Here is an 18,156-nt window from a genome sequence, read left to right on the forward strand (position 1 = left end):
AAAAATAAATTACCTCAACATTATACGTCAACATTACCTTCACAACAACTACACTGCCCAGAACAGAATCTCATCTGAAAAAAATTAATATTCCTAAGCATTACCTTCACAACAACAACTACACCGCCTAGAACAGGATCTCATCTGCAAAAATTAATATTACCTCAACATTATACCTCAACATTACCTTCACAACAACAACTACACCGCCTAGAACAGGATCTCATCTGCAAAAATTAATATTACCTCAACATTACCTTCACAACAACAATGGCACCGCCTAGAACAGGATCTCATCTGCAAAAATAAATATTACCTTAACATTATACCTCAACATTACCTTCACAACAACAACTACCCTGCCCAGAACAGGATCTCATCTGCAAAAATAAATATTACCTTAACATTATACCTCAACATTACCTTCACAACAACAACTACCCTGCCTAGAACAGGATCTCATCTGCAAAAATAAATATTACCTTAACATTATACCTAAACATTACCTTTACAACAACAACTACACCACCTAGAACAGTATCTCATGTAAAAAAATTAATATTACCTCAACATTACCTTCACAACGACAGCTACACCACCTAGAACAGGATCGCATCTAAAAAAAATAAAGAAATATTACCTCAACATTATCTTCACAACAACAACTACACCGCCTGGAACAGGATCTCATGTAAAAAAATGAATACGAGAAGCGAACGGAGAATTCTTCTTACATTCGCTTCTGACTTTTCCAATAACTTGTTCACAACTGTATATGCAATTTCCGGTTACTTCGGCCTGGATTCGGGATCAGCGATCAAATAACGTAAATCACGATTAAAAATTATTTTTGATGATGCGGGAGATATCTGTATTAAAATCAGTGGAGGAAACTATACACCGTGTCTGATATTATTTGGGTCTTTCATGTCTCCGACGATGCCTTTATCTCCCAGCATGCATCATTCCCCATGACAAAAACCGGAAGCAAAAAAAAAAACCGGAAGCAAAAAAAAAACGGAAGCAAAAGGGTCATTACCAACGACACGGATTCGAAATTGTCAGGGGTATTGTGTTGTTGTTGTTGTTGTTCTTTCCTATTTTCTCATGTGCACGTGTTAAGTATGAAGCTCACTGCGTTCGCTATTAACAACCAAAGTTGTCCAGGTCTTTTTGGAACACCCTGTATGATAAAAACACGATCAAGATACCCGTACTATGCACGGGAAGGGGCTGGACAACCGGTTCGTGAAGGACTTTGGCAAAGAATCTTACTGCAGCTGACTCCAACAGCAGTAAGGTGTATGCCAGTGCTGAATCCGCAAATGTCAATCCGCAACCCCTCACACAATTTCCTCCCTCATTCTGGTTGAAACTCTATCCCTCTATATTTTAATTAATTCCAAACAACATCATTCCAATCACAAATGTATACGATACCATTAATATTAGAAAATACAAACACTCGTGATGTAAACAAATAAAGATGCCGTTCTCAGGTGACACGCAATACAGACAAATCTGCCGACGAGAAAAGGTGGATACAAAAACACTTCATTCAAAACAAATATTGAAATCATAATTGCATTGAGAAATTTATGAAACCTCCCTCCCACTTTAGAATGGATAAAAGTGGGGTCGTTCAGGTGGAACCACTCAAAATCACGATTGTGTTGAGATATTATCAAGGCAGCGAATGTTTCGGCCGAACCCATGATTGTGTTTACTTCCGGATTGGGAGCAGCCTTGTGCAGATCAAAAGTCAAAATCACAATTGCATTCAGGTATTTATGAAATGTTCCACCCACCTGAGGCCAACCGCTGGGACCCCAAAACGTTCCAAATAAGGTTTGACTGGGATAGCCCCAAAACTGAGGGAGTATTTCGGGGACAGACAGACAGACAGACACTTCTGCTTTATAATATAGAATATAGATGATCATTGAAGGCCAAGGTCTTATAATACAATATTCCGCTGGTTCACTCAAAATCTTCCCATGTCTTGCATTACAAATTGTAAGCATTGCCATGTGGTCCATGCTCTGCATGGAGCTGTCGGAACCAAAATTAGCAACTTCGATGTTTCCAGGAGAAATTTACTGGAGCAGTCACGGTAATCAAAAATATGGCTGCTTCAAATTTAATCAGGGCAGGTTGTCTCATAGCATTTTTCCAGAGTGCCGCCTAGGTGACATTCCTGCTCAAGAAGCTACGCGGTTCTGTGCCAGTGCAGTCAGTAAAGCAATTTAGCTGGATAACCCCATGCTCAGTCTTCCTTCCTCACAGCAAGAGTGAACCCATGTATGAAGAGTCTCAGATCTGTAGGCCAGAGGTTCACACTTTAAACATTGGATACTTGCCTTAGGGCATATAGGACCGTTCCATTGGGAAAGATCCGGATGAGGCGGTTGTCAACAGTGATGTCATGTAAGAATGACTTCTTGGAGTCGACGATAAATGTATCTGGAACCCAGAGCATTTCGACTAGGCGCCCGTCCACACTCAGGCTTCTGTTTCCCATGAGAAGTAACCGCTCATCTTGCCAACGTTGCCTTAAAAAGATGGTCGCCGTGTAATCCTGTTCCGATATAAGGACACAAAATACTTATTGATCCCTTTGATTGATTATCCCCCCCCCAAAAAAAAATTATTTTTTATTTTTTATTAATGCTGTCCAACAAAAACTAAAATAAAATAAAATAACCAAATCCTCCCATCCCCAACTGTGATGTACTTAGTGTAAGTTAACTCCATATGTGTTTGGTTGTAAAGGGTTCAAATTTCTTCCAAAATTGTGTGTTTTATATGAACAAGCGATAAGTATTGAACCATCGCTCAAAAGAAGAGACGAAAAGTCGTTGTGGAAAGAGTTGCTGTTTAGGATTCCAAAAACCTCACCTGAATCGAACACAGTTTATGTTAATTACTCGTCTGAATATTACTGATGGTGTCCATCCATGTTGGTCAAAAACAAACAGAAACTTTCAGATGTATTTCATTCATTGCGGTGGCATTGTCTTCGAAGATGACCACTACTTTGATGGCCCCAACTGCCTCTTTGTTGTGTGATGAGTCAGGGAATGTTTTTGGTCAAAATCTTTCATGAATTGGCGAGCCAGGAATGATGTTCGACCAAAGGTGACTGGAGAAGAATTTGTAATTTGTTCAGGGCTCTGGTGACAACTTGCCTAACTTTCATGAATGACACAGTGGGACTTGTAGCATCCACAAACTAATGCTAGAAGATGGGGACACCGACTTAATGTCCTTCCGATGGAAGGTGCTCATGCACTGATGATTCACCCAGTCTCAACATAAGGTATACTATTAGATGGAGCAACCAGGGTCCAGAGGAGTGATCAGGATGTGATCTGTGTTCATTCTCTCGGTCAACCTCGCGAACCTGTGGTTCACATCAAAGCAAAGCTGGAGACTCATGATACCGCTTCGTGCTGTGTGGTTCGGTCCAAGTGGTGATTTTCTGTGGGTGGCCTGGTACAAACTCATCACCTAGTGCGATACCTAGGGGGGAGGGGTGGAATGTGGTGTGTGTGTGTGTGTGTGTGTGTGTGTGTGTGTGTGTGTGTGTGTGTGTGTGTGTGTGTGTGTGTGTGTGTGTGTGTGTGTGTGTGTGTGTGTGTGTGTGTGTGTGTCCACATGCAGATTTACTTGAATCGACATTGTCACCTACGCATTCCATCAAGGCTCTGCATTGTAAAGTGCTTCGTCTCCTTCTTCATGTGTTCCTGGTGGCCCCTCCATTATGCATTCTGATTTACGTTCCCCTCAATTCATCATTGGTTATTGTGACAGCTTATATCTGCGAGAATAAGCACTGGAAACAAAACACTCATGCGGCCTTTGAATCAACTGTCAATGATAAAATCAACAGCAAATAGTTCATGTGACAAATCTGCAGACAATTCGACAATGGGAATTCTTAATGCAAGCTTTATCGTTTGGTGGGACATGCAGCTAAGAATACATGCCCTTGACAAAGTTAAAAAAGCTTCGCACAGGATTGATATTTTGATCAGATACTGTCCTGAATATTTACTCAATCAATTAAGTGCAGTGAAAAGATTGGTCATACTCGATATGGAGTACAGACAAATACTAAGACAGTAAGTAATGCTTTGTTAGAATAACATCAGGATTATGTTGTACATGTACATGCACTGCTCTATTTTCCCTCCATTGAGAAATATATAATCTCCAAATCGATCTGAGAATGAACGACTAACATGAAATTAGGTGTGCAAGTGGACTCGCACACTCACGAGCATCTGTACACGGAGCATAGCAGGACGACCATGACAAACGGTGTACATTTCTGTGGCTGAGAACCAGCCATGGACGGGTTTCCACTCTGTTGCAGAATGTTGGAGGTGAGGACAACTAAGAATTAGGTCATCATACTTTTCACGGATTCGCAGTTTTTCGCCATTTTTCTCACCTGCTTCTACATTTACGGCCTTGTGCTTTGCGTATTTGCAGTTTTTTTCTTGGGCATATTCACGGTTTTTTTGATTTTCCCTTTTTAATCATGAACCGCCGGGAACCTATCCCCCCTTTTCCCCCATTAAAACAATGCCCCAACAGTCATGGATTCAAAATTTGCGGCATTTTTCAGGAACGTATCTCCCCTGAAGGTACATGAACCTGCACCGAGTCCGACAGGATAAACATACGAGCTGAAGTTCATGGCGTTGTCTGGGGAAATTCTATGAAATATGTATTTAAATATTTCCTGCATGACAAATTGAGGAATGTTGACCTAATGGTTTCGTATGAATTACCAATATTTGGTGTTGCAAAATGTGCTTGGACCACTTTCCCTTATTTTAACTTCTTTTTATATATATATATTTATATATATTATTTTAAAAATACAACAAATCACTGCAACCTCAACATACGATCTTCACAAAACACATTACTCGAGCGATTCCGGGAAAACCCCAGGAAGTGCGTAAGCAACATACTCACTCGAGGCCTGAACACAGAGGTGTTATAACAGACCTGTGTAAAGCAATCTTTTTAATAACAGGTGCACGTGTAAGCACTATCTATATATTACTAAAACTCTATGTATGTATGTATGTATGTATGTATGTATGTATGTTCCCGAAATACAGCCAAAACGGTAAACGATAGCGCAAACATTTTAGGGACACCTTACTCACCATTCTTCAGTGGTGTGCAGTATCAAGCTTCGTTCAAATCAGGCAACGAAAAAATAATTAAAAAGTCAATTCCCGATTCAGTCAAGTACTCTTTGAGAGAAATTGATCAATGCAAACAACCTCAGCGGTAGAGTTCGCTGGAGTTATCTTTTTTATCTTGCCAAAACGAAGTTTTTGCAAGATATGTTCATCAGCTTGTATGTTTTTTTTTGTTTGTTTGTTTTTTTGTTTGTCTGTAATCACGTATAAAAATTCTGCAGAGCACAGTTATCATTGGAAATTTTTGTAGCTTCGCATATCAGAGGCCTATAGAGGTCCCTTTCAGTGCACAAAATTTTGAAGGTCAAGGTCAAAGGTCAAGGTCACTTTGTCGCAAATCAGGGGAGTCGACGAAACCCTTATTTTTTGAGTAATTTTGATCGGATCGTCTTAAAACTTCATGGGAATATAGTTCATGGTCTGACGCTCAGCTGATTAATTTTTGGTGGCGATTGGCCTTGACCTTCATGTGTTTTTTTGTTTTTTTTGGTCTGTAATCCCATATAAATCACTCTGCAGAGCACAGTTATCATTGGAAATTTTTGTAACTTCGCATATCAGAGGCCTATAGAAGTCCCTTTCAGCGCATAAAAATTTGAAGGTCAAGGTCAAAGGTCAAGGTCACTTTGTCGCAAATCAGGGGAGTCGACGAAACCCTTATTTTTTAAGTAATTTTGATCGGATCGTCTTCAAACTTCGTGGGAATATAGTTCATGGTCTGGCGCTCAGCTGATTAATTTTTGGTGGCGATTGGCCTTGACCTTCATGGTTAGCGCCTCAGGTCAAACATATTTGACCCCAAGGTCAAATTTTCAAGTTTTAGGAACCATATTGTGTAGTACCTCAAATTGAACACCTCTATGAGTGCTTTCTAGATATGTCAAGCTTGAGACATTATGACGTCATTTGGTGACGTTATGAGGCAAAAGCATATATTTCATGGTTACTCTGTAGAACGATTCTCATCGGAATCTCTCGTCGGCAGATATTCCTCAAGGAGTCGCTCCTGGTGGATAGCAGCTCTGTTCACCTCAGTGTGACCTTAAAGAAGTCACACGTGGTCACCTTTTGGCAAGATACGGGTCACCATGCGGGTGACATTGGTTTATTTTTTTTCTTGAAATGATTTTTCTCATCAACTGCTGTCACAACGGGAACCCAACGGGTTCACGGTCGTCTAGTATTGATTCAATTTGTGTTGTTGACAACAAATCACTACAACCTCAACATATGATCTTCACAAAACATATGACTCGATCACTCGCAGGAAAAAAAAAAGAAAAGCAAAGCAGTGTATCGACACAAGACCTGATCGAGACCTGAAGGCAAATTATGTGGTTAAAATTTTTTTTTATTGTTCTATTTTTTTTTTATCCAAACAGCCATCGACCTTCCTCTGGATGAAAGAGGAGGCCATGCAAAGTTTGGTTGCACTGGATCCTTCAAGGTCTGAAAGCATAAATTAACAACCAAACGCACACAGCTTCTTCCAAAAATATTGGCAAATACCCCCCCCCCCGTCCCCCCTGCCCCCCCTTCACTTCGCTAATGGGAGCACTGAGAGGGGGGGAAAAGATGGGGAAATAGAGAGGGGTGGTAGGAGAGTGAGGAGATAGAGGGGAGTGGGAGGAAATTAAGGATATAGAGAGGGGAGAGGGGACAGAGAGAGGAAGAAGGGGAAGTGTCAAGGGGTGGGGGAGCAAGGAGGGAAGGAGAGTGAGGAGGGGTAGGGGAAGGGAAGGCAGCGAGAGGTGAGAGGAAGTGATTCTGCATCAAATGATAGTGAATTATTCTGCATAACAATTATTCTGCATCGAATAACAGTGAAGATGGAAACAAAATAATGTCTCAAATACATTTTCTACCAGTCATACTATAAATACCACCCAGAGACAAACACCGCCTGGACACGTTCAGAGACAAACACCACCCGGACACGTCGGGTGCCAAGCTGTCTGGAGACAAACATCGCTTGGACATGTCTGGACACAAACTCCCATTCGGACATAAATGACATCCGGACACGTCCAGAGACAAACTCCAATCCAGACACGTACGGAGACATACCCTGCCTGCACATAACCACGGTTCAGATGTCACCACCATATATATGGACAGGGAGAGAGAGAGAGAGAGAGAGAGAGAGAGAGAGAGAGAGAGAGAGAGAGAGAGAGAGAGAGAGAGAGAGAGAGAGAGAGAGAGAGAGAGAGAGAGAGAGAGAGAGAGAGAGATAGAGATAGAGATAGAGATAGAGATAGAGATAGAGATAGAGATAGAGATAGAGATAGAGATAGAGATAGAGATATATAGATTGATTATCCTCAATTTCACTTTGGGGCATAACGGTCCATGGGGGTCAAAACGTGTATATATTCATTCATGTACAGTGTACACGTATGAGACACAAACACACATATACAAAGACAAAAACAAAAGAAAGAAAGGAGAGAAGCCACAAACGCAAATAGGTTAGCACACAAATACAGCACACAGGTGAGCAGAAAGGCAGAACACAGCCAATAAACCATCTCTACCTCCTGACATGCGAGGAAATAGATATATACTCCCCTTATATCCTAGGAAAGAGGAGGGCCTTCAACTCATCCCACCATCAATGGGGAAGATGAGGAAGCACGACCACTCGTTAGCAAGATGAGGATGGAAGGATACTGAAACTGTGCTCCAAGAAGTAGGATAAGCCAAGTAGGTCCGAGAAGAGTGTGAAGACACCAGGACGGTTTACAAAGCCACCAGCCCATCAATTCCCAAGTTCCGGAAAGGGGCACCGAACAATAGAGCTCAACAAGAAGTGACTGCTCTTTCCCTCTTCTGGGCATTATATCGTCGTGAGAACAATGGGCAGGTCATGTGACCGATTGTTTGGCACATGATCCGGTGTTTCCTACGACATCCCCACTGATTGTGACCTCACAGATCACATGGTTGGGATGCATTTGCGGATTATGACGTCTCTGTGCGAATGCAAATGATGACATCACTCAATCCGGTTCTCTTGCTGGAGTTCGAACCAGAATTATGACGTCAATGTACATCTGTATATATATATATATATATATATATATATATATATATATATATATATATATATATATATATATATATATATATATATATATATATATATACATATATATATATATACATATATATATATATATATATATATATATATATATATATATATATATATATATATATATATATATATTGAGAGAGAGATCACCTTCGAGTTATGTTCTTCAGAGTTTGTATCAAGTGCTAATCAGGATGTTTCTTTGTGTGTGTGTGTGTGTGTGTGTGTGTGTGTGTGTGTGTGTGTGTGTGTGTGTGTGTGTGTGTGTGTGTGTGTGTGTGTGTGTGTGTGCGCGCGTGCGTGCATGCCACTGCTTAACAGGACTGATATCTACACCTCAATGAACATTTAGTGACATGAGGCTATTTTTCACACCTTCAACATTGGTAGACCTTTATTTTATTGTCCCCAGCCTCTCCAACAATGTCGAAGATAGGGGACATTAAATTGACCTCCACCCGACCAACCGATCATCCGTCCATGTTCCATATCAGTAACTTGGTTTGTGTACGTAATATTTCAAAAAACGTTCAAGATTTCTCTTTCATGGGACACAGATCTATTCCCCAAACGGCGGAGGATCTGGAATATCAGCTCCTTGTTACTTTGAAATTTGTCCCCAAGGATGTGGAATCAAACAGGATGCGAAGCCTGGACACATTCAAGCACAGCCTTCTTTCAATTGCAAGATACACCAAAAACTCCTGATTTAACGATGATGAAGAAATGTGTTCGCTTATCAAAATATCCTGTGATTTCATGAGATTTAATGGATTTGACAATCTTATCACGTGTCCACAGTATGATATGCCTGATAATTTAGGAGATCGTATCTGTGTCACACTCTGTCATGGTGACCCTGGATGCTGCATACAAACTTCTTTAGGTTCTGGACAGTCATTGTGGAGGAGTAAAAGATGATTATTCCTGGGATCATTTTGCTTGACATCACCTGCATCAAAAACACTTTGGTTCCAACATTGCTGAATCACTGTGAGGGACTCTGAGAATTTTGTAACAAACACTTAAAGAGGAAAGGATTTCAGGAAACTGTTTCGAAGTGATGACATTTGTTCAAATCTCTCTGACTCTCTGGAAAATCCTCTTTATCTATTTTGCTGATGATTTCACCCTCTGCCGTGATATCCCTCTTCCTTCAGACGGGCAGGTTGCAGCCTCTTCCCTCTCTTCAGACCTTGACAAAATCACAAACTTGTCAAATAGTTGCAATATGTCTTTTAAACCTGAGAAATCCTACACTCTCACTGTCTCTCTCTGAAAGGACTGTCTGGAAACCCCCTCCTATCTACTGTCTTTACAATCCTGTTGAGGAAGTTCAGTTACTCATACTCCTGGGTTTTGGCATCAGCCATGATCTTTCTTAGGCAAACCACATTTCAACGTTGGCCTCCAAAGGTAGCCGCCGACTGTACATCCTCAGTCATACAAAATACAAAGTCCTTCCTTCGCACACCTGAACTCTCCATCTACAAGGGTGTGTGTGTGTGTGTGTGTGTGTGTGTGTGTGTGTGTGTGTGTGTGTGTGTGTGTGTGTGTGTGTGTGTAAAAACCACTGCCGCCGATTACTATTTGTATTAACAGGAAATGATACGAACCCGACACCTCTCATCCACAGATATTTCTCGTATTTCCTATATCTCAGTGAGTCTGCTTTGCCTTTAGTGACAGAACAATTATGGTTGACCGAAATTCTGTGTTATGTAAAATGGGACTTCAAGTCCTCAACCCCCCCCCCCACATTCCTCCGCAAGCCCCAAGTTAATTTAACCAATTATGGCTGGAATACCACTTCACTGATGATGTCATCATTATCACTCTTATATCTCCCATGGGGAGTTGATGACACATTGCCAAGTTTTCATTGTTTTTCGTTGAGCAGTTTTGGAGAAAATGATGTCCAATTATTTTTTCTTTAATCCAATATGGCTTCCATACCATGTGATGCATGACATCAGTGCTAGCAAAAAAAAAAATTCTCCATGAGGAGTCCCTCCTATGTAAGTTTTGCATCGATCGAAGAAGCGGTTGCAGAGAAAAGCATTTTTATCGCAGAAATATATAGACACAGACAGACAGACAGACAGACAGACAGACAGACAGTGGCGATGCATTAGCCCCTCATCCCCTTTGGGGCAAGACTAATAAAACCAGCTTTTGATTCCTTCCAACCCACTTTTCGTGGCCTCCAACTTGCCAGGTATGTCTTAATTTTTTTCTGATCCTTTTTCTCAAAATTTAGCCTCTGGTTTTAATATGTTTATATTAACATATTTCACTGATAATCTATGATGTAATCGGTGGTGAAGGAAGCTGCCGGGGGCTACCATTCACCTCTGCTGCTGTACTTGTTGTCTCCTTGTTCCGCTTGTTTGTCGATTTGACTGTTGGTTTTGCTTCTCCATGAGCCTTGACTTTGTTTAAAAAAAAAAAAAGCAATGCGAGTCATCTTTAATGACATTTATGTTGTGACATCATAGATTACATAAGAGTTTACCATGTTAATTTCTGAGATGGTGTCTATGCTGGCAATATCAAGACTCATTCCAACTTCCACTGGTTCACCTGGAACAAAACATGACCAAATGTAGCACAATCATATTTAGTTGTTGGTCAAGTAGCAAATATCACTTCAAGCTTGTTTTAAATGACCAAGCAGGGGAAGGTTTCCCAGGATGGAACCGCACTCAATTTTTGTTTGACAGTCACTTCAATTGGAATAGATTTCAAAGTACAGGATTAAACTTTCAAAGGTCCTAAAGAATGGTGCAAAGGCAGCACACTTGCCACCAAGCTATCTCACTTGGGTTTGATTCTCAAGCACGTGATAAACTGCCGGACTGGTGCTTCGTGGGCAGGACGTTGCGTCGAAGAGTGTGCCATCCAAAGGATGAATGCTAAGCTTGGGTCCCCTCCTCAAACATTGATCGATGGTCAACGACAAAGATCGATGGAGAGGAGGCGAATTATCGCCAGCAGACTGAACAAATTCCAACTTCCTGCCCGAACCAAGTCCAGAGAGGAGATGGGCACCTCCGGGTCAATTTACCCATGTAAACACCAACATGGCACCCCAACGATTTGCTTTCGACTGGACATTTCTATTGTACGGAGAGACGGAGAGACGGAGAGACGGAGAGACGGAGAGACGGAGAGAGAGAGAGAGAGACGGAGAGAGAGAGAGAGAGAGAGAGAGAGAGAGAGAGAGAGAGAGAGAGAGAGAGAGAGAGAGACAGAGACAGAGACAGAGACAGAGACAGAGACAGAGACAGAGACAGAGACAGGGACAGAGAGAGACAGGAGACAGAGACAGAGAGAGAGACAGGAGAGAGAGACAGGAGGGAGAGAGAGAGAGAGAGAGAGAGAGAGAGAGAGAGAGAGAGAGAGAGAGAGAGAGAGAGAGAGAGAGAGAGAGAGAGAGAGAGAGAGAGAGAGAGAGAGAGAGAGAGAGAGAGAGAGAGAGAGAGAGAGAGAGAGAGAGAGAGAGAGAGAGAGAGAGAGAGAGAGAGAGAGAGAGAGACAGGAGAGAGACAGGAGAGAGAGAGAGAGAGAGACAGGAGAGAGACAGGGAGAGAGAGAGAGAGAGAGAGAGAGAGAGAGAGAGAGAGAGAGAGAGAGAGAGAGAGAGAGAGAGAGAGAGAGAGAGAGAGACGGAGAGAGACGGAGAGAGACGGAGAGAGAGACGGAGAGAGAGACGGAGAGAGAGACGGAGAGAGAGACGGAGAGAGAGACGGAGAGAGAGACGGAGAGAGAGACGGAGAGAGAGACGGAGAGAGAGACGGAGAGAGACGGAGAGAGAGAGAGAGAGAGACGGAGAGAGGAGAGAGAGGAGAGAGACGGAGAGAGACGGAGAGAGACGGAGAGAGACGGAGAGAGATGGAGACAGGAGAGAGAGGAGAGAGAGGAGAGAGAGGAGAGACGGAGAGAGGAGAGAGAGGAGAGAGAGGGAGAGAGGGAGAGAGGGAGAGAGGGAGAGAGGGAGAGAGGGAGAGAGGGAGAGAGGGAGAGAGGGAGAGAGGGAGAGAGGGAGAGAGGGAGAGAGGAGAGAGGAGAGAGGAGAGAGAGGAGAGAGAGGAGAGAGAGACAGAGAGAGACAGAGAGAGACAGAGAGAGACAGAGAGAGACAGAGAGAGACAGAGAGAGACAGACGGAGAGAGAGAGACAGAGAGACAGAGAGGAGACCTGAAAGTAAGAGGATTGGTTAGATCGTGTTAAAAGGGGTCAATAAGATCACGGGAAGGGATGGGGATGACAGGAGATGGTAATGACTGCCTGTTTGAAGCCACGGATGGAAGAATGGGATTGAACATCACCATGGAGTCAAGTTTGCACACACGTATCAGCAAAATATATCCTGAAAGCACACAGGTACGTATCTTCAAAACAAGCGGGTGTGTAGTTTGTCAGAAAACGTGCTTACCTCACATCAGAGGACCGATGAGACCCGGTGGATGCAAAGTGCAGGAAAGGTGAGACTTCTCGGCCATATCCAGCACACATGATTATACATCATTACAAAAATAAGCACAAATCATGCAAAATGATGAAAACTGTAAATTATTTAAAAAAAAACAACAACATTATTGAGATGTTCAAGTCTGTGCATGATGGGAAATGGGCCAACTTTGGTGAGTAACAAGAAAAGTGGGTTTCAGCATTCAGGCCATGGGCCCAAGTTAGTTTCCCACACAATCAACAATTTCATCTGTTGTCAATTGACGTCAAAAATATTATTGTGGTGACATTCAAATCCACATAGCGGAAACCAGAATGGATGAAACATTGTACCGTGTTTTCATTTTGGGCAACAAGGTTAAACAGGTGAATATTCTTTCACCTTTGACACCAAGCAGTAAAACGAATGGTTGTTGGTCTGATCTCAGGTTTTTTTATTTTTTTTTTTGTATACCTTGTCGAGGCTCGTGTAGAGCGAACACACAACACAGAGCAAGGGGGGGCATGAGACAAGAGGGGGGGAGTGGGAAGGACAAAACACTGGGGAACAGAGACATTAGGAGATCTGTGGAAGGGAGAGGGATCGGACGGGGAACATGGGGAATACAAGATGGACATTACAGGGACTTTCAGGAAGGAAAGCAGGGAATTTGAAGGAGGTGGGCTTGGGTGGATTATCGGGGGAAGAAAAGATTGAGGATTTGAATGGGGGATGATAAGAGGTGGTGGTGAACAGCTGTTTTGAAGGCCTGGAGGGAATAATGGGAATTAATAGAGTGAGGGAGTATATTCCAAAGGCGGGAAAAAAGAGGAATGAAAGAGTTAAGGTGAGCAGTGCTTCGTGATTTTTGGTAGTTTTACCAGAAGGGGGTCGTTAGCGGACCTTAAGCGCCCTGTGGAAATGTGGTAGGGACAAATCACAGAGAGAGAGCAAGGGGGGGGCGAGGATGGAGAGGAGACAGTAGAAGACAGAAAGACCACCGACCAACCTGCGGTGATTGAGTGAGAGGCCCAAAGACTCAGCCTCATTGCGGGAGATGCCAGTGATCCGAAATACCTTGGTTTCTACAGCGTGAAGCCGAGAAAGGTGGGAGGCAGGAGCACCAGCCCAGAGGGGAGAGCAGTACTCCAACAGGCTGTGGACAAAAGCTTTGTAAGTGGTCAGGAGCTCAGGTGGGCCGAGGAAGGACTTTGCACGATGGAGGATTCACAGTCGGCGACTGGCTTTGGAGGCGAGGTTTGAAATGTGGCTTTCCCAGGAAAGGTCATGGCAGATAGTGAGACCCAGAAGCTTGAAAGAAAGGACTTCTTCCAGAGGATTGTTGAGAAAGTGGATGGGGGGGTTTTCAAAACAGTCCTTTCGAAGAGACAAAGTGAGAGTGTGAGATTTGTCCAGATTGAAAGACATGTTCCACATGTTGGACCAGTTTGTGATTTTATCCAGATCTGCAGTAAGTGAAGAAGCTGCTGCTTGCCGGTCTGAGGGATGACCAATGGTACGGCAGAGGGTGGCGTCATCAGCAAAGAGATATAGAGGATTTTCCAGAGAATCAGAGAGATCATTGATGAAAACCAGAAAAAGAACAGGGCCCAGAACGCGACCTTGAGGAACTCCAGCCTGGACAGGAAGAAGGGATGAAAGAACACCATTTGGGGCCACACGGTGACTGCGACATGAGAGGAAGTCTGCGAAACATGAGTGGAGATGGCCTTGGATACCATAGGAAGAGAGTTTGGTGAGCAGGGCAGGGTGTCAGACCGTGTCAAAAGCACGTGATATGTCCAGGGATACGGCTCGGATTTCCTGTCTGGCATTGAGGACCTCCATCCATTGTTGGGAGAGCAGAAACAGCATATCCAGTGCAGAGTGACCTGATCTGAAACCAAATTGATGATCGGAAATCAGGCCATTGGAGAAGAGGAGGATTTAATGTCTGAAGCGAAGATGGATTCCATAACCTTGCTGATGATCGAGAGAAGGCTGATTGGTCTGAAGTTGCAGGGATCTGTTTTTGCACCTTTTTTATGCAGGGCAGTGATGTTTGCTGATTTCGAAGCAGATGGCCGATGACCTTGAGCAAATGAGAGGGTGAATAGAACAGAGAGAGGATGATCAAGAGCAGAAGAGCAGGCTTTGAGGACACGTGGGCTGATGCCGTCTGGACCGGTTGCAGAGTCTGAGTCGAGATTTCACAGCAAGCTCTCCACCTTGTCAGGAGAAAAGGACAAAGAGTCAAGGGACAGTTGGGTGCGACTGGGTAAGGTGGGTAGAGAAAGTGACGGGTTTTGGACACAAGATTTAGCTGCAAACACCGAGTTCAGGCATTCAGCTTTTTCACGTGCGGTATCTGCAGTGCCGCCATTTGAGGTAAGGGAGGGGATGGAGGGGGAACATACACCAGAAACAGATTTGATAAGATGCCACCAGGATTTTGAGGAGGGAGATAGGTTTGAGAGTTCAGACTTGAGAATAATAAGATGTTGTTTTCTGGCTCTCCTGAGGGTAGATACACACTTGTTCCGAGTTTTATGGAAGGAACTGAGATTGCCCTCAGTTGGGTTTGCTTTCCATGAGGCAAAGGCAAGTTATTTCAGGACAACTGCCTCACCACAAGCTTCAGTGAACCAAGGGTGGGAGGAAGGGGAGGACAACTGAAGACGAGAGGGGATAAATCTGTGCATGAGGGAGAGCAAGTTTCTTTGAAATAATTCCCAGGATGAGTTGATGTTGGAGAAAGTAGCGATAGGAGACCAGTCTATAAGTTTCATGGCTGCTTGGAGACCCTGCCAGTCGGCTTGAGTAAAATGCCGGACTCGACGGCGGTGAGGTGGTTCTCTGACAATAGCCAGAGAGATGTCCACTTTGACATGGACGTGGTCAGAATAACCGATTGGAGCGGAGGGAAGAGCAGCAGATATTGTCAGGGAAATTTGTCAAAATCAGATCCAGAAGAGATTGAGTACCATTTGTTGAGATCTGGGTCGGGAAGTTGTCCGATTGAGTCAGTCCCAATGAGTCGCAGAAAGCTTTTGCTGAGGTGCCATGACAGGTGAGAGAGGTACCCACACCTCGCCAACTGGCATGATGACAATTGAAGTCACCACATATGAGGAAGAGAGAGTTTGGATGAGAAGATAGAAGTTGGTCCATGTTTCCGGATAGCGAGGTGTAGATGGAGTTATCACTGTTTGGTGGACGGTACATTACACATATAAACATGAGGTGGGAGTGGAGGGAAGCCGTAGCCAGAGGTATTCCTGGGTGTGTGGGGGAGTGAGGGCAGTGCATGGAGAGTGAGGAATAGAGTCTTTGATGAAGAGAGCAACACCTCCACCAGGACGAGGCTCAGGTCTGTCATACCGTAAGAGGGAGTAACCAGGGAGAGATACTTGGGAGTCAGACACGTCTTGGGAGAGGAAAGTTTCTGTTAGGCAGATAATGTCTGGTTTGTCAGTGGCAACCTGCATGGAAAGATCTGAAAGGTTTGAGCGAAGGCCCCGGATATTTGAGGTCCACACTTTTAATGAAGAGGTAGGGGAGGAGGAGGTAGGACAAGGGACGAGGGGGGAGGTAAGGAGGGTGAATGAAAGAGGGTGGGGGATTGCAGAATAGCTAGGGGAGGGGGCTGAATGAGAAGGAGAAAAGGCTCTGTGGTGCTGGGGGAGAATGGGGACAAGAGACAAGGAAGAAGGCAGTTGAGGATTTGAGGAGGTGGAGTGCAGAGATGGAGGTGAGAGGGCAGTGGAAGGAGGCAGATTTGTGGATGGGAAGGGGGAACTTTGAGAAGGATGAGTGAGGGGATGAATGGTGGGAGAAAGGTGAGGGGGAGTTTTTGAGAGAGGTGAGAGGGAAGCTTGGAGGGAGAAGAGTGGGGGAGTTTTTGAGAGAGGTGAGAGGGAAGCTTGGAGGGAGAAGAGTGGGATGGTTGCTTTGAGAGTGAGGGGTGAGAGGGGTGAGTTGGCACTGAAGTTGGAAAAAAAGAATGGTTAATGGAAAGCGAACATTCATACCAAACTGGGGTTTTAAAAAGTTTTAGGTCAGAGATGCGATTTAACACATTTCTTGATGGATGCAATAAAGGCGAATTCAGAGAATGGAGAGAAGAAATGCTGTCACAGTTGGATTTTTTAGGCAAGGTATGAAGGAGAGGACGAATTGAGAGCAGTCTGTTTAAATAGTAGAATAGTGCATTATGATACAGTAAACAGTACCAAACGAGTGAAAGAGGAAGATGAAGCATTATTAGAGATCGTTTTTGTTATTACTATTAATGTTTGAGAGAGATTTCAACAGATTAGGTAATGGAAGTGTTGTCGAAAAAAATCGAGGAAGAAGAAGAATAAGAGGAGGAGGAGGAGGAGGAGGAGGAGGAGGAAGAGGAAGAATCAGAGAAAGGTAGCGTTTTTTTTTTGTTTGTTTTTTTTTGGATTTAAGATAAGAAATAGAGAGATTAATTGGGAGGGATGGGGGACTTTCAGCAAGTGGGGAAGATAAAGATTGAAGATAATGGGGAGAAAAAACAGATAAACACGATCGCACACCAAGGGGAACGGGTAGGCCTCAAGCCTCAAAGATAGGCCTCAAGCACCGGGAAAGACAAGTTCGACGAAATCTCACAAAATAGCACGATTTTTTTAAACAAAACCGAACTAGGAACACAGTAATATGTAGGTGAGAAAATAAACAGTTAAAACGGAACAGATAACGACCATAAACTTAACTGAGATCATCAGAAGGGAGCCGTGAAGGAGACGTGCAGACACGCCATACCCGGAACCGGAAGTGTGAAGGTTTTTAATGTGTGTGTCACCATGAACGCAATGGTTTGCTTTGTCCCTTCTATCTAAAAAAAAAAAAAATTGCACAAATATGCTTGTGCTTAAATTGGAGAACCGATGAAAATCTGCTTCATGCCCTCACCATGTTGTGCTTGGATTACTCAAACTCACTGCAGGTAGTGTTACCTGCTTCTTCCATCAAGACCCTGCAAAGCTACTCAAAATATGGCAGCCGTTAATTGGTTGAAACCAACAGAATTTTGATTTTGGTGCACGAACCACTGTGGGAAGAGAGACAGAGACAGAGACAGAGACAGAGAGAGAGAGAGGAGGGAGAGGGGAGAGGGGGAGAGAGATGGGAGGGAGAGGGAGGGAGGGGGAGAGGGGGAGAGAGGGGAGGGAGAGAGAGGGAGGGAGAGGGAGGGAGAGAGAGGGGAGGGAGAGGGAGGGAGAGGGAGGGAGAGAGAGGGGAGGGAGAGGGAGGGAGGGAGGGGAGAGGGAGGGAGGGAGGGGGAGAGGGAGGGAGGGAGGGGGAGAGGGAGGGAGAGGGAGGGAGAGGGAGGGAGAGGGAGGGAGAGAGGAGGG

At 43.9% G+C, this 18,156-nt stretch overlaps 1 protein-coding gene across 1 annotated transcript in view; it reads right to left on the bottom strand.

Annotated features, from left to right (window-relative positions):
* The window catches only part of GABRP (gamma-aminobutyric acid type A receptor subunit pi), a gene marked incomplete at its 5' end in the record, with an annotated part of 95,162 nt that extends 77,575 nt beyond the window's left edge, over positions 1–17,587 (bottom strand). The window contains 3 exons of the mRNA XM_085883102.1: positions 2,361–2,578; positions 10,835–10,902; positions 17,515–17,587. Of these exons, the coding sequence (XP_085739228.1) occupies positions 2,361–2,578; positions 10,835–10,902; positions 17,515–17,587 (359 nt within the window). The remainder of the gene's footprint in view (positions 1–2,360; positions 2,579–10,834; positions 10,903–17,514) is intronic.
* Between the last annotated feature and the right edge of the window lie 569 nt (positions 17,588–18,156).

The sequence above is a fragment of the Eptatretus burgeri genome, chromosome 1 (genome assembly GCF_056783735.1).
Source record: "Eptatretus burgeri isolate ZD-2024b chromosome 1, Ebu_testis_v1, whole genome shotgun sequence".
In the NCBI taxonomy this organism is placed as follows: domain Eukaryota; kingdom Metazoa; phylum Chordata; class Myxini; order Myxiniformes; family Myxinidae; genus Eptatretus; species Eptatretus burgeri.